Source organism: Amaranthus tricolor, chromosome 7 (assembly GCF_026212465.1).
Source record: "Amaranthus tricolor cultivar Red isolate AtriRed21 chromosome 7, ASM2621246v1, whole genome shotgun sequence".
Lineage (NCBI taxonomy): Eukaryota > Viridiplantae > Streptophyta > Magnoliopsida > Caryophyllales > Amaranthaceae > Amaranthus > Amaranthus tricolor.
The window spans coordinates 30,350,922-30,374,024 of NC_080053.1; the positions used below are offsets into that span (position 1 = coordinate 30,350,922).

At 32.0% G+C, this 23,103-nt stretch overlaps 2 protein-coding genes and 1 non-coding gene across 3 annotated transcripts; 2 read left to right on the forward strand and 1 right to left on the reverse strand.

Annotated features, from left to right (window-relative positions):
- Positions 1-163: 163 nt before the first annotated feature.
- TRNAF-GAA (transfer RNA phenylalanine (anticodon GAA)) lies at positions 164-236 on the forward strand. Its single transcript has one exon. It is a non-coding gene; the product is annotated as a tRNA-Phe (tRNA).
- A 2,820-nt stretch (positions 237-3,056) lies between these two features.
- LOC130817476 (zinc finger protein 7-like) lies at positions 3,057-6,008 on the forward strand. The gene has a single exon (XM_057683198.1). It carries the CDS (start codon positions 3,380-3,382, stop codon positions 4,124-4,126), a length of 747 nt encoding a protein of 248 aa, XP_057539181.1. The 5' UTR covers positions 3,057-3,379; the 3' UTR covers positions 4,127-6,008.
- A 361-nt stretch (positions 6,009-6,369) lies between these two features.
- LOC130817475 (myosin-2) lies at positions 6,370-18,493 on the reverse strand. Its single transcript, XM_057683197.1, has 24 exons — positions 17,565-18,493; positions 15,533-15,634; positions 15,305-15,448; positions 15,043-15,193; positions 14,923-14,950; positions 14,620-14,788; positions 14,447-14,510; positions 14,322-14,335; positions 14,155-14,239; positions 13,648-13,751; positions 13,425-13,563; positions 12,170-12,288; positions 11,937-12,089; positions 11,764-11,853; positions 11,354-11,431; positions 11,102-11,260; positions 10,638-10,838; positions 10,045-10,250; positions 9,835-9,970; positions 9,038-9,167; positions 8,795-8,947; positions 8,575-8,690; positions 8,051-8,263; positions 6,370-7,383 (listed from the first exon to the last, which is right to left on the reverse strand). The coding sequence occupies exons 1-24, from the start codon at positions 17,994-17,996 to the stop codon at positions 6,916-6,918; spliced, it is 3,654 nt and encodes a 1,217-aa protein (XP_057539180.1). The 5' UTR covers positions 17,997-18,493; the 3' UTR covers positions 6,370-6,915.
- Positions 18,494-23,103: the final 4,610 nt, after the last annotated feature.

A 23,103-nucleotide genomic window follows, 5' to 3' on the forward strand; every position in this document is an offset into this window, starting at 1 on the left:
ATATAAATTAAGTTAATAAAATAAATAAATGTACAATTCATTTCTTCTTTTTAATTTGCACATTCTATAAATTTTATTCTTACTTGATAAACTTTTTTTCATTTTAATTCTAAAACGACTAGCTATAATATTAGTTGTATAAAAATAAATTAAATTACAACTTGCGGGGATAGCTCAGTTGGGAGAGCGTCAGACTGAAGATCTGAAGGTCGCGTGTTCGATCCACGCTCACCGCATATTATTTTTAGGCAAATAAAATTCTATCCTAATTAAATGACTCGTATTTAAAGATTTTGCTAATTAGCAATCTATTAGCGTTGCTTGAAAAATTTACAAACCAATTGCTATTGAATTTTTTTTACTTTTGATTTTTGCTATTACAATTCAGCTAAATTTTTGTTTGTTGAAAAAAATTTTCATAATTTGATTTCCATTTGAAGAAAATTTATATCTTTAATTTGTTTGATGAATCGGATTATTAAAGAAAAAGTTTATTTGTAAAATTTTTCAATTATTGTCTATTTTATCATTACTCGAATCATAACTTACTTTATTGTTTAGTTAAATAAACAATTATACTATATTAATATAGAATCTAGTGAAATGCAGAATTATTAATATTAAGATATAAAACTATAGAAGTATTATGAGATTTTAAAAGAATGCTATAAATTTTTCAAAAAAAATGTTATAAATATTATAATAATAATAATAATAATAATAATAATAATAATAATAATAATAATAATAATAATAATAATAATAATTATTATTATTATTATTATTATTATTATTATTATTATTATTATTTAAAATATGATTGTATTATACTAATTTGATGATGGACATATTATTTTTCTTTAAAAAGAAATTGAGTGTTTTGACTTTTATAGTAGAAATATAATATGTTATGTCATGTAAGTTTAATAAATATAGCAATTAACCATTTTAATTATTCCAGGTGGCAAATCTTTGTAAAAAAAATCCTTTAGTAAATTGGATGATATTTAGTTCAATAAATATAGCAATTAAACAATTTGATTATTCCATGTGGTAAATATTTGTATGTATCTCACATGGAATTTTCTAATCCTTTCAATTAACATAGATTCTTGTATGAGACGGTCTCGTGACACATAGACTTGGGTCTATTCCATAGACTTGCAATAATAATGTAAAATTTGGTCAAGTATCAAAATTTGCAAATTTCAAGTATATAGGTATCATTTACAATTCTTAAATTTGAATATCCATATCAAAATTAAATTTCCTATTTTCAAATGAATTCTATATTGCCAAACACTACCTTATTAACTTTGGTGGAATTTGAGAATCATGTTTTATCCAAAAAAAAAAAACCTCGATTCAATTCTCGCTAACCTTTTTTCTTCTCTTAGTCTATTTTATATTATAACCCAAAAAGCTTTGATGAATTTTTAATTAAAAAATTTTCTCTCGATTGCTTTAAAAAAAAACTGACTAGGACAAAGGAATATTTGTCTATATAAGAAAAATAAAGGGCACATATGAACCCACACATGAACAAGTATATGGAAGAGTGATGGGAAAAGACGAGAAATAGAAGGGATTGGCAATTTGGTATTGGCACGGCATGGCATGGGTTAGACAACAGCCACAACACAACACCAACTACTTGTTATTTCTCCTATCTATTGTCTTTATGCCTTATTGTCTTTCACTACGTTCCATTTTTCTCTCTTAGACTCATCTGACATTTCCATTGTTCTTTCGCTCTCACCCAAGTCCCAACCTATTTTTTGCTTCCCTATAATAATTTTATTTGATTCGAGATTAGACTAAAGAATTCTGCCAGCAATGGAAAAAGAAATTGGTTCTTCTTGTATGTAAGAGTTAAAGAATTGCTTTTTATTGCACGCCTAACCCATAATTCATATTCCCTGTAATGAATATGTTGGAAAAATAACTCATATATAATCCCATATTGAAGAATTAGAGAGCGATTGACGTAGTATATAATATTGATGAGCTACTCAACCGATCATGATTGGTTTTAGGAGAAAACTTCATCGAGTTGGAAAATAACTTGTATGTGATCCATTTCGAATAATTAGAGATATGTTGACTAATATATAAGCTTGGTAGGATATTTCTTTTATTACCAATTGGTTTTAGATAAAACATTATTAGTTTTGTTGTATACAGTAAATTGTCCTCTTATGTGGGTATTGCTTTCCAAGCCCAGTAACAAATTTATCAAATTAATACTTAAACGATTTCCAACATATTGGCGTAAAGTTATATAATATAATTATATAGTATTGTCCGTATAGGGTCAAAAATGTCTAGCTGAATGTCATTCTCTGTGATATTGTCAATAATTATATCTTTTAATTTGTTTGTAAATGACCATAAAAAGATGGCCTTAAAGAAATTTGGTCTTGTACATTATAAATTCAGAGAAAGACAAAGTGAGATTAATTTTAAATTTGTATAGTTTTTTAAGTGTTATGATGGACCAATTGAAGAAAATCTAGCAAAAAGAAGAATTACTCTACTATAATTTCCTAGTTATTGTTGAAGTACAGGTCAAAATTTATACACCATATGAACCACTCTAACAAGATATAGTATAACTTGTGAGCTAAACAACACCAAGATTTATAAATAAAGACTTTTCTTCTCTCTCGTGTAACAAGAGTTTAATTAGTTTCTTTCCCTCCTTACTAGTAGAAAATTGTCTTCCCTTACTTAAAAAAACCCTAATTAATATTTTATCCATTTTAATTTGTATCAAAGATGAATTGAGTTATTTTTAAAAAAGTGATAATAAATGAAAAGATACAATGAATTGTGTGAATGAAATTAAAAAGGAATTAAATGACATGAATATGATTAACAGAAAGTACTCGATCATTATTCAAAAATAAAAATAATACAAATAAAATAGAAGCAACTAAAATAAAAAGAAAAAAAAGTATATCATTATCATAAAAATGGTAACTTTACATATAAACTATAAAAGTATACACCAATCATAGATAGAACATACTTAAAAATGAAAAAATAAACTTAAATCTATCCCAAAATGATGATCCCAAAAACCACATGTTAATCATTTATACTTTTTCCCCCCCTTATCTTCTTCATAAGTGGCAAAGAAAATAAAACCCCACTACCTTTGTCTATCTACCTCTTTTTGATTAGCCTATTTTCTAGACAACTCCTCCCCCACCATTTCTAATCCCAAGACACTAAATTTTTTCATTACATTGTAAATCAATTTCTTTTCTCCAAACAACTACAAACATAAAAAGTAGCCTTATAATTTCATTATACCTTTTTTTGGATTACCCTTAATTCTTCTATATCTCCATTAATATTCATTCATCAACCAAACATGGGTAATCCTAATTCAAACAATACATATAAGGAAAACTTAGAAGAAGGAGAAGAAAATAACACCCATTACCCTTTTTCCCTAGACTTAAACCTTTGTTTTAATCCAAACAAGGAATTAAGTGAAGAAGGTGCGGGTGATGAAAGTGATGATAAAGTGACAGGGGAAGAAATCTCACCTCCTAATAATAGTAGAGTATTCTCTTGTAACTATTGTAGGAGAAAATTCTTTAGCTCACAGGCACTTGGAGGTCACCAAAATGCTCATAAAAGAGAAAGAAGTATTGCTAAAAGAGCTGTGAGGATTGGTGCTTTTGCTGACAAGCATGTAAGTTTAGCATCTCTTCCTCTTCATGGTTCTCCTTATACTTCATTCCCACTTACATCTAGACCGTCCATTAATATTCAAGCACATCATGGGTCTATGATGGCTATGGTGCACCCTCATCATCAATATCATGATCATCAGAGAGTAATGCCCTTAAATGGGGGTGGTGGGCCAGCAGCAAAATTTGAAGGGCAAAATGGGTATTTCATAAGAGGTATCCCAGTCTTTAATACGGTGCCGTTTTGGCCAGGAAGTTTTAGGCAGGTGGATGATGAAGCTGAAAGTTCAGCTGTTTTAATTAATAATAATAATAATAATAATAATAATAATAATAATAATAATAATAATAATAATGGTTATTACTCCTATTATTCATTTGAAAATAATGATTCTTGTCCTGATCTTACCTTAAAATTATGATTATATGAATTAAAAAATTCTTTTGGGTTTCTTTAGTTTTTATTAATCTTATTATAATATGTGGGTAAGATTTTTATTGCATGATCAAATCTGATTAGGTTTGTGTAGGAGCCTCTTTTTATAATAAAATTGATAATTAAATCTTCTTTTTTGAAGTGTCATTTTCTTTCCTTGATTTGGTTTAAGATTAAAGTAGATTTGAAGATCCTTTGTAACAAGGACTCCCTATCATTTCTCATTGCTTTTAAAAAATACAAACTCAAGTGTAATAAAAAAAAAATAAGTTTATTTAAGTATATATTTTATATTTATTTTTGTAATTCTTTGTAAAATAAATTATGTAAAGTTTGACAGAGAATATGTTATAGAACTTCAACTATAAACTTAATTAAAAATTTTTAGTTAAATTAATTTTTTAACATGATATCCAAAGCCAATTGTTAGAGTATAAGCTTTTGGTTGAGTTGGTTCCTTAACATAGTATTAGAAGCCAACGTGAGAGATCACGGGTTCGAATCTCAACCACCCTTCATTTAAAGTGGAATATTCAGCGCCTATGCGCATCCACACTTCTAGCCCAATGGGGTCTCGTGTGAGGGGGCGTGTTAGAGTATATAACATATCTTGGGGCCTCAACCATCAGCTTAAGCTTTTGGTTGAGTTGGTTCCTTAACACCAATAAGAAAAATATAATAGGGTATTTAAAAAATACCATGGGCTATAGCTATCAATTTAAGTTTATGTTTGAAGACTTATTATAATATCTATATACACTATTAGTTTTATCGTTTGGAAATATAGATTATTTATTCATTTCACAAATAATCATAATAAATTTAGATTTTCTTTAACTATTTTTAGCATGAACTTTGGGTTATAGAAGTTCAAATAATGCACATCGAGTGCTCGATAATTTTATTTATTTAGATGAATCTTAATAATCGCTTATGCTAAAGTGAAAAATAAATAAATATCCATCAAATTCTTTGATTTGTATCATATAATTAATTGTCAAATAATTAACTTAATTAAAAGTGTAATTGTAAAATCTTATAATTTATATTTTTGGAGCAAAATATTTATTTAAGTAGTGGCATATCGTCAAAGAGTCATTGGCCATCCAGAAAAGGATAGATTATTGGCTCATCAGTATTATTGCCTATTTGGTAACAAAGCCTACATCAACATGACCTTTGCTAATCTGGCTGACCTTTTATCGTTTCATCATTTATTGATCGTTACTCCCTCCCTCTCATGTATATTACTATATTTTTATTTTGGTCCGTTTTTTAAAATTTGCTATATTTTTATTTTTGATTATAATTTATACTCTTAATTTGCTCAAATTTTATCTTTATACCAAATGTTAAGAACAATATATATTACTACATTATTTATTAATCATTGCGTACTATTATTCATTAATCATTATAACTACTTTTTATGAATCATTAAAATACTCATATTAATGTATTATACTTATGTGGCGTAGGAATATTGCTGCATAAAATTTGGTTTTAGTTGGATAGGTTGGGACTCGGAGAGTATATAAGAAAAATTGAAATTGTATGGATTATATTAAAAAAGACAAAATATATAAATATTTGATTGAGATATAATAAAAATAATGAAGTTATTATTCGCTATTTTTTTGGTCATTCTCAAACCCGCTTGATGATCTAGAAAAAACTTAGTATCGTATTTGTTAGTTTTAGAGTATATATAACATCAATTAGACAATTACTATGTTTGTGCTCATATCATTCATAGGCTTTGTGCAATGCTCGGAGAGAACTAGGCTACGTTACACCAAAACTCTTGCAAAAATGGCTAAGAGTGAGCTTCAAAGAACCTGTTAGGATCAAGATCGAGCCCAAATTTTCTCCAATAGTGGACTTGACTATATGAGCAACATAACCCTAGTCCATGCTCGAAGCATTCTAGCCGTGCTAGTGTTTCAAGTAATACTCATGGGTTTCGTTGAGGGTTTTCGTATTGAGTCGGATGGAGTTTGTGACTGCAACGACCTCTACCCATGTGGTCTATACTTCAGCCCGTTGGGCTTAACTGATGACCCGGTTACCTTTTTGGGCTCAAGGTGATAGAGTTAAAAAAATGGAAGGCTTGATTTGTTCACCAAATAAGTTATAGTTTTAAACTTATTTACCAAATAAGTTTTTTTTTATTGTTGATTAACCAAAAGCCAAAAATAAACAATCTCAACAAGTTAACCGAAAATAAAATTATCCAACAAATCAATATCATTAATATGTCGGTTATACTACAACCCGAATGCACGATACCCCATTTGCTCGATCAAAAGATGTAAAGAATGGCTCTCGTACAAGATGTGGGGATGTGCCGATAGACAATATTACAACAAATTTGGAAAAAATCAAGTGTTCATGAACTCAAAAATGTTGGAAGAACATGAGTGATAAAAGTACGAGGAAGAAAATCCAAGAGTTCCAACAAACTAATTGATTGGCTACAACCTTACATAAAAACACAACATAAGCTTCGCTTCCGCCTTTTGGAACGCCTATATTCACTATATATACATTGAATGTCGTCACATCTTCTCCCGGACAGTAACCCTTTAAAAATACACCTTGATATCATCAGGTTTTCCACCAAGCAACAAAATTTGGTAGACATACAACACAAACCGTGTTCATGTTATCTCCGCTTAATGTACTTGCACGGCATGCCAGAACACGTTTTGGCTCAAGAAGTTGATGAGCGAAGTAGTTTACAGAGAAATTTGAAAGATATGAAGTTTTCTCCGATTAATGTACTCTTCCACTCAATTTTCCCCACCATTTACGACGATGCTTCTCCACATCAGCATGCCCAATCTTGTGAAGCGTTTGTTTTGTCTCCTTCAGCCGAACTTTGTATTCCTTCTTCCATACTTCGAATTTCATCTTCAGTCTCCGAAGCTCATCAAAGGAGTTCATACCTGGTGTAGACGGCACCGAGAAAAGAGCTCTAGCATCTTCATCAAAAACTTGTGTTTGCTGCTCAAACTCCTTTGCCAAACGATTGACTGGATTTAGGCCACCTCCATTAACTTCTCGAGCTTCAGCAATGGGATTTGAGTACTTCATTGGTGTGCACTCTCCGGGAGTCCGAGGGCCCATAAACAAGTTATCATCTGAATCGTAAGAGCGAGGTGATGGTGATGCATCTTGCCTTCCAGGTTGACCAGCAGCATCCTCGGGGACAAGACTCTTTTTAGCTGCAGCTAGGCTCATCTGCAAGAGTTTCAAGTTGTTTTAAGGGACATGGTTTTCAATGTCACGTCTTCTATAAATCACCAACAACATTGTATGATTTCAAAACATTTAGACTGCCACCTTGGATATCGACATTTTTTTTGTTATTTGATGCAATTATTAAAGGAACTACCAAACCACCAATAGAGCACTCATTCTATTTCGTTTTGTTTAGTTTGATCATTTATGAGAGCTTTTTGTCAAACTAGAAATAAGGAAAACGTAGGTAGTATTAGCTAGAGGGGTTCATTCGGGTCATCGGATTGATTTCGGGTCAGTTCAAACTCAGTTCTTGTGCCCACATTGATTTTTATATAATTTTAAATTCATTTTAAAGTTGGGTCAAGTCGGGTTCGGTAACAAGGTCGGGTGAATATCGGTTCGTCGGTCTATTTTGAACAACTCTAGTAGTAGCTAAAGTAGCATTAATGATACTACGGACCACAGATCATAACGTCACTGCAACAGTCTTGATGCATAAGTTGCACAATATTCGAAAAACCAACGAATAAATCTTTCAAAATCACTTCGTTATAGACAGCATTGAACGCAATTGCTAATTTTGTTATGAAGTAGGGACATTGTCCCAGAAAGGAGATAAAAATGACGGTTTGCATCTCCATAAGAACGTATTAAACAAACTTACTTGCAAAGATGTTATCTGCTTCTGCCACATATCCTCCATTGACCGCATTTTAGCTTCATAATCTGACCACCGCATCTCATACTGCTGTAACTGTGTCCTTAATGAAGTGTTCTCTTCTTCCTTCTGAGCTAAAGTTGCTTCGGCTCTTGCAACCCGTCTTTGAAGCTCCTCCACAGCGCTATTGGAAACTTGAAGATTCGCTCGGGACAAATCCTGGTCAGGCAAAAAGAGTTACATTTTTTTCTTCAAACGAACAACATTATTTTCAGTAAATCAAATGTTAAATAAAAAAACAAATATAATGACAATAAGCAGCATCAATGGTTCCCCAAGCACAAATCATGAATACTAGAGGTGTTCGTTCGAGTCAACAGGTTGATTTTGGGTCAGTTCAAGATCGGGATTTGTGTCCACAATGATTTTTACATGTAACTCTATTTTTAAGCTAGGTCAAATCGAATTCGGTTACAAGGTCGGGTGAACATCGGGTCATCGGTTTTGTTTTAAACACCTTTGAACAGTACCTTCATTTGTCCAGTTTTGCTATCCTTGACATTGTTTTTATTCATATATTTGACGTTGGAGTCTCCGATTGTCAGCATGTCATCAAAATGCTTTCGAGCCAACCAACCACGTACCACTGTTTAAATACAATTTTCAAAAAAATAATGAGACTGCTATGATGTACAGCAATAAATAAGAGCTGGTCCCCAACTTTGGTGCTTGGTACGGCCAATTACTTACCAGACTGTAATTGAACGATTGCTTTCTGCTGCTCATCCAAAGCTTTTGAAGCACTGCGCGTATGCTTATGGTTGTTCTTAAGCTTTTGCAATTGGGCTCTATGCTTCAGTAATAAAGACCCATACTTCCTTCTGGTAATTTCCCCACGGATGACTGCACCACGAGATAAAACAAGACAACTACTTAGTATGAAGTAAATGTCAAGGAACACAAATCATAGATGAAATAGCATATGAACATTACAGGACTGCAACGTAGATATTCCTTTCTTCAGTTCCGTAAACTCTGTTCGAGCTCTATAACTACGGTAGCATTTTTGTAATCCGATAACAGACTGCAGTACTTGTTTTCTTGTATCTTCCAATGCCGCAATCTACATGTATTTGCATTAGCATATCAAATAAATATCGCCATGTATGCAAATAGGCTTTACAAAGAAAGATACATCTTGGTGGCATTAATAGTATGTCAAATTCTTTTAAGCAATTATGAGGTTTGACACAGGGACTTTACAACCATTTCTGATCACAATCGAAAGAATACTAATATAGAAACTCATGCAATGCACGAATTTATTAATATGGAATATATAAAAATATAACTACAAAGAATAATGCAAGTATATATAATCGTGATTAAATTTATCGAATATATGACTTTTTTAAAGCAAAAATTAAATACTAATTTTTTAAAATTATTTATCAAAAACATCACTTTTTCTTCAATCTAACATATCAAATTCTAAGTTAGGTATATAGAATTGCTATAATAAATTATATAAATACATTACCTAATTTAGCTCCAATAAAAAAAATATTCTAAATTAGGTAAACATTGTCATGTAATCAACTACATTCACTAAAATAATTCCATTCGTCAAGGCTCCATAAGGATGACACTTGTCATTTTCCAACAGTTTTATTAGCATGTATGATGTATGATATGATATGATGTGTTTTCATCTAAGGTGGTAGAGGTATAAGGGGACGTTATGCACACAATCAGGAGAAAATTAATAAAAGATTTGTTAAGGTTCTTACTTGCCCAATCCGGAAATATAATTTTGTATAGCCAACTTGGTATAATTCAGGAAGAATGTTAAATTGTTGCAAAATAGCAACTGAAATACTCAAGGGGTCCTGAGATACGCTCTTATCAGAAAGCAGGAAGCCAAACCTGAGATGTCAAGGGGAACATGAGGATCTGTTTGGGAATACATATTCACTAAATCAACCAAAAGAATCATATACCTTTGCGCAAATTCTTGATGAGTTATCCTATTAGGATACCCACACCTAGCAATCCTTACAACTTCAAGAACTCCACAGCATCTTAATTGTTGCATGACAAGATCGTTGTCATACACACCAGGAAGTTGCTTACTGTTTGGTTTTATGCATCGGATGAAGTGAGGAGTGGTATCTTCCAGCTGCTGCATTAGTTTGTAAAGTTGACTCTGCATGTAGAGAATGGGATTAAGAAATTAGCTTCTTAAGGAAAAATAAATGGATAAAATAAGCATAGACTATCACGAACAATATCAATAATAAGATCACTGCGTTTCGACGGTGCTCCACACGAAAAAGGATAAACAGATAAAGAACTAAAAAGGCCGAAAATGGGCAGATACAGCAACATGACATTAACCCGATGAAAAGTGGCTCTGGCCTAGTTAGGGTTTAAAGGGCTGGATGTATGCAGCATAATCCATGTAATAAGAAAGAGGTTATTTATGATTGACCTATGTAATTACGGATTAGGTACACTTGGAAAAAAAACATCTTCTGAAGTAAATACACACTGGCTAACCCAAAAAATGAACATAATAGAACAAAATGATCACCTTGAACTTTGTTGCAACACTTTGCTTCTGGGTAACCAGCGCTAATGGGCCATTGGGACTGATACACTTCTGAGATTGGTCAAGCATACTGGAAGCAAACAGCCGCAACAATGGAAAGCTGCATGACTGGAGTAACTGGAGAGATTCAGAGTGCACAGGATCTCTGTTCTTCTCCAAGAACCCAGTAGTGTCATAAGGAACCTGTGAAACCACAGAAAAGATTATGACCAAGAATCACCATGAAATTGGAAGAGTATGATTCTGCTTTTACAGAAACTGAAGATTATAAAGCTCAACTGTTCGTCCATGCATACATTCATCACTATCACAAAAAGTTTCTTTGAATAAGCTGTATGCTTAACCAACTACTTACGATTAAATAGAAAATTATCCTACATATCATGAAGTCGGACATGGTATATAGATGGTATAAATTAGCCTTCAAACTTCAACAACAAACATACCAGTCCTGCATAATGGCAAATACTAAATGCGCCGTCTCTTTCTCCTTTAAAACAGGAATTGGTGCCCAAATGTCGTTCAAGCTTGCTGGCAAAAGTAAGATCAGTGGCCTTGGGAAAATTTGATTCCTCATCCAACAGAGATAAGAGCCCCAGAGGTTTCTGCATGACACACAATAAACTAATTAAAGTTCTTGCATAAAAAAAAGAGAAAACTATCAAGCAAAACAATTGTACCCAATTAAACAAAAGTACCGTCTCAAAGAGGTTCAAGCACTCTTGGTTGTCCTCAAAATCAACTTTTGCCCAGTCAATCCCATCAGCTTCATAATCCTAAGGTGGCATAAATCAGAAGTTATGGCAGAAGTCACAAATACATAGAAGTTTTGAGAAGCATACAAAAAAAAGTCTCAAAAACTTTTTTTAAAATCGAAAATCTATATGATAGCCAGTAGAAGATATATGATACGATCTCCGAATTAAGGATACAATGTTAATTCGAAATGTGATGTAGAAAAGTTCTAGCATGACAGCTCATCACAGTACTCTCCCAAGCTATTCTAGCCTTCACGATCCAACTTAAAGTTGGAATTTTTATCCAAATCAAAGCATTCAGTACAAAATTTAGATGCATATTTCAAGCTATTCAAAGCCAAAAAGCTCACATCTTGTTCCAGTTTGAAGAGATGGCGATTGAAATGTTGCTGCAATCTCTCATTTGCATAATTAATGCAAAATTGCTCGAAGCTATTTTTCTGAAAACAAAAATAAAACTAAGCATAAATAAAAATCACTTGAAACACTGCACGCTTTTAAAATGATGTTTTGAGCTGCAGACCTGAAATGACTCAAAGCCATATATATCCAGAATGTTTATGGATCTTCCAGTTCGCCTTTTACCCACTTCAAGAGATTTATTGATTTGTTCCACAAGCCAATCAAACAATCTGGCGTAGATAAGTTTTGCTAAGGCATCTCTGGTGTCCGTTGCCTGCAAACCACAAGATATAACCAAGTCATATTGCATGCATGAGATGCTTCAGTTCCAATGCAAAAGTATGGCCCACATACCTGCTGTAGAGTTAATTTCTTTGCAATGTTATCCTTTCCAGCTTGAATTTTCCGAGTTGATAAAGCCAGCATCAAGTCCTCCTCAGAGCAACCAATTAAATTGGCAGCAGAAGTCACAGCTGCCAAATAAGCAAAGCCAACAAACAACATAAATTTTTTTTCCATATCGCGAGCTGCAGAGTAATAGGTGGAGGACAAAGGGAACTTATAATCCACCAAAATCGAAGTCTAAACTTTTGATTGAAACAATAAAAATGTGAATGCCTTAATATCAAATGTAGGGGTCGGCTACGTGAACTAATATAAACTAACATGAAAGATCATTGCTAACAAAGAATATGTATTTTATTCGGCTAATCTATTTTGATCTAGAATTAAAATATATATCCTTCGATATACAACATTACTCCCTCCGTTCCTCAAGTTTGTCCGCACTTGCTATGAAGTGGAGTAATGGATGTTCCAATGAGAGTGCAACACTTCAAAAAGGACTCTTATTATTTCTTCCCAACATTCATGTGCTCCCCTCTCGATCCAATTTTCAACATCTTATTTCCCTAGCTCCCTGGTCTCCTATTGTTAGCTATTGGCCACAACAACTTTTGGCTGACTGTTATCTGAATTCTCGTACCCCACTTTCCACTCTAAGATTCCCAAAAGAACCTCTACATCAAGTTCCACTCCCACAAGGGATTAGGATTTGAGCATTCCCCCAATTACCAATAGCTCAATAAGTATTGACCATTGTTGAACCACCCACAGCAGCTACCATGGTTGGCTTTCCTTTTCATACTAATGAAGCAAACAGCCCCTAAATTTATACTTGAGGTCAAGCGCTGCAATCTGAAAATCTACTATTTGCTAAAAGACACAAATTGGAGTTGGGATTGCTTTGAGTAATGCTTACCACCCTAAACTATTCAGACTTTGGTCCAGTTGATAGCAATTATGTCCCTGCTCCCTACAAAATACTTTTTTTGGCATTTTTCTTCCAAAACAAAAATTTCAGAAGTCGAAGTAATGAACCTCCAAGGCTCCAACACAGATACTTCCCAAAGAAGCACGATACTAACTATTATATGGAACCAAATAACATAGTATACACTTCAAAAAAACTGGTGCAGCCAACTGTTACCCTTAGTAATTAAGTCTACTTCCCAAATGCAGCTCCTTCAATCTAACAGGTGGAAAAACTACCAACTATTATACGGAAGTAAGCTATAAAAACTTGATCACACAGAAACAAGATACCAACCTTCATTAGCCACCACCTCCACGTGATTTTCATTGTCAACAACTTGAAAAGATATGTTTCCAAGCCATAAAATTGCAGTGAGAACAGCAAACATCATCTCCTTGTCTTCTGTGCGGATTCGAACAATATCCAAAGCTTCCTGATGAGATGGGATAAGAAAATGAACTTAGCTATTGGAATATATGAACAGAAATTCTTCTATCATCAAAAGAAATTGAATTACCTGAAGCTTATGAAAGTTCAGCACATCATCAACATTATCAATCACCAAGCAATTACTCTGATTAAGATAGTTGTAGTCATTAGCCGTTTTAATATTCAATCTACCTGAAAAGCATCCAACGACGCATCAACTGATTAATAATTAGAATAATGCAAAACCATTCACTTAGAAAATATTATAAGAACGACGATGTTTCATTCTTGTTTACCTTATGTACCCATTATTTATGACAAATACGCAATGCACCATAAAAAGTCATGTTACTTAGATTCTGGTAATTTTGTTGGACACGAATACATGTCTAACAGTCCAAGTGTCTAACCCAACTATTTCACAAAAAAAATCCATAATTACAACCCAAATCAAAGTCTCCAACCAAATTGAGAATATCAATGATGTGATAAGTTCGTGAGGTGAATTGAAGAGTCCAAGGTGATGATATGCATAAACATCATTTCGTATTCCTGTGTCAAAAATCAAAAAGAAAAAAAAAGAATGCATTTTAACCTCTTAGATCAGATGGTGCGCCAGTACAAAGTTGATAAAAGACATGGTATGACCTTTCCCCGTTCGCTAGTTGAACTACTCTTGACTGCATATGGAAAATCAAAGGTGAGGAAAAGACTATAAAATAAATAGAATGACTCAATATGGAATCAGCTGTCACATCTCACCTTTTCAAGCAGGACTGTTCGTTCCATCAATTTAAACATTAGACAAAAGCAACATTGACAAGTTAGTCAACCCTATTGTTTAAAGAGATCAATTTTTTCAAATATAAATAGAAAGGGTAGCTCACAAGTTTGAATAAGGGCACCACATATCTTTCCTGCCATACTGAAATGAATTTCAATCAACTTTCCCTGTAGAAAGCATGGACAACCCAATAATCAACATCATTTCTAAAAAATTCAGCTTAAGTAAAACAGATAAGAAAATGATTAAAGCCAATAGAAGAAATAGGAGATTTACAAATCTACTAGAGTTGTCGTTTCTAAAGGTTTTCGCATTTCCAAACGCTTCTAATATACAACTTGTTTGAAGAACTTCTCGTTCAATCCCATTTCCACCACCACCAAGTGTAGCCAAATATTGCATTGCAATCTTTGCTGTTTCTGTTTTCCCAGCACCACTCTCCCCACTGTAAGGTGAAAAAATGCATCACATTGAGATAACAAAATAAAACAGAACAAAACAAAACTAGCCTTGAACGGATATATACATCCATTTTACATCCATTTTACAAAAGAACAAAACAGAAGCATCTGGACGCACCTTATAATAATAGATTGATTCACACCATCTGCAGAAAAATAAAAATAAAAAGCATGAATACAAATATGACAGTAAGTAAAAGATCAAATTTCATAGATATAGTAAGCAAAAACATCAGACCTCTCATCATCTCATCATAAGCCGCATCTGCTATCGCAAAAACATGAGGACTGTTAGCAAGCTTCTGTCTATAAGCATCGACATGGTTGCTCTCATATAGTTGGACAGCCTTGAACGGATTGATTGCTATCAATACGGGACCTGCTTTACTCTATTAAGCGAAGCCCAACACCAGATATATGGTAAAAACATAGGTTAGGCTAGAAGTCATAAGATCTCAAAAAGAAAGAACAGACATTAAGAGAGAAAGGTAAGTACAAACATAGATCAGATCACGTGAATATCTGTACTGAAGATTGCAAAGAACTGAAGGCTCATTCAAATAACTAAGCTGTATTAAGTCATCTACACCATCAAGAACATCTGGATTTGCAGGTAGGAGCTCAGTTTTCAAGACTTTGACGACCTATAGCAATGCAAGTAAATCAATATTCAAACTCTGAATATGCACATAAATCATAAGAATATCCATATGAAAGATGTAACTTACATTGCCTGATGAAAGTTGTAAAAGAGACTCCTCGCCTGAGATGGACTGAATCCTCCCCAGCTCCCAATGTCCAGAAGCAAGTCGACACCACACACGAAGTTTCTAAAACATTAAAAGTTAAATTTTAGCTGTTAAAAAAGAACCAGAAATAGGAAGGCAGACTGGCCTTTCATTTCTCAAGAATGTGGTAGCATGCTACTTCTTCACAAATTGATCACATTACAATCACGAGCATTATCATGCAAAAGAATAACCCAAAGAAATGAAAGGCATTCTGTAAGCTGTTTTGGGCGAGTATGGACATACTTCCAGTAGATATCAAAATAAAGAATCAGACAATTTATCAGGAAATACGATCACGTTTACATACCAGCCAGGAAGGCTACCCAACATGTTTAAACAAAGACTAGATCAAAGATAATTAATAAGAGAACAGCTATATTTGATCACATTACAGAAAACTTAAGGATTCTTAACAGATCATAATTCATGAGTACACTCATTGACCGCTAAGCATTATCAAACAAAAGGGGCCGCCCAGTGCACAAAGCGTTTGTATGTAGGTAAACATTTGAAAAAACAAATGATAGTGCCAAAAATTCAGGATTCTAGTAGACATATTTCTTCTTGCTCTGAATAGTCATTCAATTAAGTCTAAAGCTCAAGTGATGTCATGGAGCTTTCAAAACCCCACCACTAATCCTGGTGTCATTGTGTCAGTATCCTAATTCTAAGTACAATCTACAGTTCAATCAAAACTAACCCCAGATCAAAATCTTTAATTAATGCATTCGGGCAATTATTCCACAAACATTCTTTCTTCAAAAAAAGCTTTTATTCCAACAGGACAGACTGATGCATCAAGTGTCTTTGCAAAACGAGGGTCATGAAAAAGGACCAACTACAAAGGTGTAATCATTGTTACCTGGAAAGACATTTGATTTGGAACGTGGAACGCGAACAGGAACAAGAACAAGGAACGCAACCTAGATTGACTCGGAAACGATTGGATACAAGATACATTACGTATAATTGAAAACAAAATTAAATTAAAACGATTTTTTTGCTTTGAGAAATTGTTATATAGTGGCATTTTTTTTGTTTTCTAGGCTTCATCTCCTTTTTGTTTAATTTGTAATTGAGGGCCAAAATATCTTTTAAAAAGGTCTTCTGCAGCGGGACATCACTTTGAGCAATTTGGGTCGCGTTTTATGGTAATTGGGCACGAACGTTCCCGGATTGCAAGAATGGGCGTAATGTAGGTAAATTCTACTCTACATTCTTGCAAGAGTCTACTTCCAAGCCTTGAATCCCTGGCCTCTCGGTGGCACAACAACACCTCAACAAAAAAAATGTCATCCTAATAGCGGGAAATCATTAGAAGTTGCAACCTTTTATAGACAGTAATCACAAGAAACAACATAAATTTTTTAAAAAATTACACCAACAACCATCACAACAGTAAAATCACAAACTTCCCAGTTCATCATCACTCCCAAAAACCCAGAAAGAAAAAAACAATAGATGATAAACAAAAATTCTATCACATCCAGATGCATATTAAGGAAATTTATCAGATTAACCCAATTTACAAAGTTCAGTAAAAATTCGCGCAATCAGTGGCGTATCATCTAAGCTACGTTTGTTGAATCCCAATACACAAATACTGTAAGTCTATAACCCACAAAACCCAATCCTACAGGAAAAAACTTCAATTTGAAGCTCAGGCCTCAAAATAAGGTCACAATTTTTTTTAAAATGGAAAGCTAGATTTCACACTAAATAAATCAAATTTTAACACTTACATCCAAAAAAAGAAAAAGAAAAACAAATAGAGAAAATCCTTTGACTTAAAAAGAAACAACAAGACAAACCCTTGATTCAAAAGCTTGGTATCGGTTATATAAACCAATAAATCGATTCTAATGCTGTCTATATGAATTCTATTCCCATTCAATTAATATCTACTATATTCAACATGTAAATCTAAATTCCATAATTTAAAAAACACAATAAAACTTAGTAAAATTACCTTTTTGATGAAATAATCAAGATTATCTTCCCACTCAATCATAAATTTAGAAGTAGGTGTGACCCCATCACCATTAACACTATTTTCATCATCTTGACTTTGACTATCTTCAACTCCATTGTAAGGTGACTGATCTGATTTCATCTTCTTCTTACTGTTACCAAAACTATTCTTCCTCCTAAACCAGGGCCCCACTCCAAGTTTCTTTTCTCTCTCATCTACGTCATCATCAGGCTTTCTTTTAGAATCATCACCGGAAACCTTAAACCCGACCGGCAAAGACCTTCTTGCAGAGGGTAAACGGGCTCTAGATGTGGGTCTAGAAGGTAATGCTGGGGGAATGTCTTTAGGTTGTTCTTCATCTCTTTTACGGAGATTCTCTAACATCTCTTCCAATGAACTTCGCATCATTGTTGGCGATGTTGACATCATTTTTGCTTAATTTATCTACCTAATTTCTTTTTACAACAAAAATTGATGAATCCTAAATGAAGATTAATTGTTTGACATTGAAAATGAAATTAGAAATCTGGGTTTTGTTGGAATAAGAGAAATTAGAAATCTGGGTTTTGTTTAAAAAAACTAGAATTTTATTGGGTTGTTAATGATGATTCAGGTATGGTAAAAGAGAATGAAAAGGGGGGTTTGGGAAGTAAGAAAGGGAATTTGAAAATGGAAGTGAAAATTGCTAAAAATGGGATAAAATTAGGAAGAATTAAGGATTGTTATATGTATAATTGATAGTTGGGTGATTGAATTTGAAAAGCTGTTAATTTGCTGGGGTTTGAAAACCTAATCTGATTGTTAATTGGGGAAAAAAAGGAAAGAAATAGGTGGAGTGATAGCAGAGGGAGGGAGAGAAACTGAAAATGTGTGTATGGTAAGAGAGAAAAAGCGATTTATTTGAAATTAATTTAAAAACATTCAAATTTTAAAGTGTTGTCAACCTAGTCTTAATAATAATTCCTATACATACAATGTGCTTGTGTTCACGTATAGTTCTTTTTTCTTATTTCCTTTTCAAGATTAATTTGTAGGACCTAGATTATACGTCTACACTTAAGGCTCTAATAAAAAAATTTTGTTTTTAACTACCGCTCAAGTTTGAAATACATATATATATATATATAATAGTTTAGGGGGCCATAAATAATCTATAATCTTTCGTCTCGGCTCTCGGGCTTTTAAAAATCTATGATCGGTCTTATTAATTTGTTTAAACTTTTTCACAAATTACTAAATGAGACGGGTGTTAAAGTAATTATTTAAAGTAACTAATTACAGACATGAGTTAATAATATGGATTTGTCTCATAGTGAGACGATTTCATATTAAAGCACTCAGTTTCTTTTTTTGGTTTGTCTTTACTATTCTTTTTCTATTCATTTTTTCATTATTTAATATTAAAGAGAAAATTCTCACATTATTTTTCAAATGCTTAAGAAAGAGTGAGATTAAAAAGCAGGTAAAATTGTAGCATGTACTATCTCTTACAGGCAAGGAGTAAGAGGATATATCACAAGAGTAAATAATAAAATCTTCAATCATTAGGTTTGCATGGTATGTTGATAAAGATGTAGAGTACAAAATTTGATCTAAATTATAAATTAATTTGAATAAATATGCATTTTAACAGTTTGGTCTGATTTTCGGTCCAAAAGCTATGGTTTGGTTTATGTTATTGTAATTAATTTATCGTGTGATTCATTTTCGTGTGTTTCGAGTCTGACGAAATCGTAAACCACACTTTATAATGTTAATTTCAATTTTTTGAACTGGTGTTGTTGACTTCTTATTAAGTTTAAATCCTAAAAAAGTGATTTTAGATGAAAATATGATAAATTAAGATGAAAAATTAACATATCATAAATCGTATTAAAATACAACTTAGCTCAATTGTAATTTTCGAACCCAAGCTCGATCCAAGCAGGTTATTGTGGCGTGCACATATAGCTAAACATTTTCAAATATCTCCATAAAACTTCTTGTTTCATCCACAGGAAGATGAGGTATATATGAATTAACATGAATCTTTATTCTTTAAATATCATTTCATGAATAATGTAAAGCAATAATTAAAAAGTCAATGACAAAAATTATTTCATACAACAATTTTATTTATATACTTTTAATTAATTTGAATGCAATCTATAAAAACTTTTATAATACAAATATATGTCTTTATAAAAAAAATGTAAGTCAGCACATAAAAAAATTAAATGAAGCAGAACAATATAGAAATATATATCAATGTAAAATAATAATTCAAAATTTCAATGTTCAAAATATCAAATATTAGATATTTAATTCAAACTTGTGTGAAATATTTTCAGTTTCATTTATATTATCACAAGAAGCAAGGAATATAAAGCTACTAATATGTAATGCCACAATTCAACATTTTCATTCCAAGTTTATTCTCCAAGCAAACATGCATGCGGCTAACCAAGGAGAGACCACGATTTTGGCTATTCTCTTAATTGGTGTTAATAATTCCACTTAATTGGTGTTAATAATTCCACTTAAAAAACGAGTTGATCATATTTAAACAGTAATATTTTCTTATACTACTTTAATTTTATATTATATAAAATGACTAATTAACTTAACTAAAAAGTTAAACTTATAGTTGAAATCCATTTCTGATGATGGATGACCTTAAATAATTTTCGTGGAGTGACCAACTTAATATAAGACTAAAGAACTTAAAATTTTAACAGGTTTAAATTGAATAATAAAAAGTAAAATAACGACACAAAATCGTAATGAAGATTCACCTTTAATTACTTTTCACTTGAAAAAAGGAGTATATGAAATATAGATTAGGTAGATAAATGCAATATCAAAAATTAGTTTTACTCTATATCTATTTCATAATACTTGCATCATTTTGACTTGGCACATATATTAAGAAAATGATCAGTTGATAGCAAAATATCATTTTTGTTCTTAAATAATAATAACAGTTAGAGTTAATAAGCTATAAAATAGGAATAAAATAGGGGTACATGTAATATTTATAAGTTACTTTATAAAATCTACAAAATATAGCTAATTTTGAGAAACAAAAGAAAAATATATATAGCTAAGTATCACATAAACATAAAAGTATTTATACTTTTATATTCATACTTCATAGTCCATATCACTAATAAAACTAACTCTATTTTACATATTTAGTCCATTAAAATTGCAATATTATACAACAGATTTAGTAAAAGTTTTTGTGAATAAATCATCAATTTACTTTTGTGATTAGAATCATAGAAGTAGATGCATGAAAAAAGGTAAATTTGAGTGGATAAATCACATGGGTGAGTGCAAATTTGGAAGGGACTCAATCATTATCCTATGCAGTTGTCACAATAGTGTCCAGTTTGAATAGTCCTACATACCCTTTAGACTACCATTACTGAAGTGCACTATTCCTATACTAGAGTGAGTAGTAGTACTACTACTTTATGAACCGATGTAAAAGGAATGTTTTAGAGAGTTTTCTTTAAGGAAAGGGCACATGTACTTTTCAGGGTTCCTGTCCCCCTTGTCCCTCTTTACTATACACTCCCTTACAAGGACCATTATTTATTCAGGAATTACTACTACACAATACACATTTCATCCATGCTCACTAGATGGTTATGGTTATCAAATTAGTGTCTCGTATAAAATCAGTAATCGAAAAGAAAGGTAGTTGACGGATCACATCTATAAAGGTAGGAAAGAGTTCTGAGATATAACGGTACGTATAATGAAAACAAATTTTATTCTGCAAGACCCTGCAATAATAACTTGATTTCGTAATCTTTAATTCGCGGTCACACAAAAATACCTAAAGCTGTGCGCTAAAGGTTCCTTCGTAATACTTATTATGATAGGATCATATAAGTTCGCTTGTGAGTGTTTGTCGCTTATTGTCAATTTTAAATATGTATATACGAAAGAGATAGCTAGCTCAATATTATCCATTCACACACCTTGATCATGATCCTAGTCTTTTGGGAATGAGGCTTGGCATTAATTTAATGTAATTGTAAAGGGATTATATATGGATATACAAATATCATACTCTTTTGTCTTATTAATTTTGTCTCAGTTAATAAGCAAAAATGAAATGTCAAATATATGTAATATATATTATTCTAATAATGATAATAGAATTTTTTTTTTTTACTCTTAATAATAAGCATCATCCATAACTTAACAAAAAATATATTTGTAGTACTAGATCAACCATAATTGTAAATCTATCCATCAGTGGTACATTCCTACTACTGCAATAAGTACAATATCAAATAACTAATCCTACTAAAAGTCAATATCTGTTAAAATTTAATCTACCTAATGACATGCGATAGATTCTTTATTTGTATAGTAATCCTGTTTAATTTAAAAAGTCAAACCTAATAATAATAATAATAATATAATCAAGTTGTGTCTCGATTAAAACAGATTTTACTTTTACTAGGTGAGAGTTAAGGTAAAATCGAGTTCGACTTTCACCTGATTCTTTTCTTCCCACAACCCATTCAATAATAATAATAATAATAACTAATAAATTCAATAACAAAAAAATATTCTGACTCCCACCTGGTTCTTTCCTTATCAACATATCTTATAATAATAATAATAATAATTTCAATAACGAAAAACTATAAGTAGTTTTTATTAGAAGTTATTATTAGGAAAAATTACCTAGAATAATCTACTTATTTGTGATTTTTTCAACAATAATCTTACTTATTGATTAACCATAAATAATCTCAACTTTAAGTAGTATTTGCCTATAGTAAACTTGGATAACCCGATGACATGCTATAGTAGATAATTCACAAAAAAGTAAACTGAAGATTAATTTAAAATAAGAGAAAAATTTTAAATTTTTACATAAAAAATTCTAAATAGTAAAAAAAAATAAATTTTTTAACATTTTTTCAACATTTTATTTTAATTTATCTTTTTTTTTTTAAAATAAAACTTGTTATAGCAAGTTATCTGGTCACCGAGTTTATTCTAGGAACATACCCCTTAAGATTAGAATTATGTATGGTTAATCAATAGATAAAGTTATCATAAAAAAATCACAAATAGATTGAATTATACTAGATAATTTTTCCTTTATTTTATGTACAAAGACCATAATGAGTTACTGCTAACTGGTGTTCAGTTCTTGATAATCTCATGAGGTGTTCGTTCAAAAGTCCCCATTGAAAAACCCGAAGGACATAATTTCTTTTTCAATTAAATAAATGCAAGTCTATGATAGGGAAGCTCTTACGGGCCACTGATCGGGCCTAACCTCTCCCTTACAATTTAAAATCTTTACGCTCGCATGGAGCCAACTCCTAAGTCACAATGATTTTCTATTAGGAATCGACTTAATTAAAAGTTCAAGTTAATGGTTGAGGTTTCAAAATATGATATAAACTTTAACACGCTCTCTCGCATGAAAGTTATTTGGGCTAAAAGTGTGGATGCAACACAGACTCTTCTTATACCTGGCTGTGGCGCTGAATATCCTACTTTAAATGAGGGGTGATTG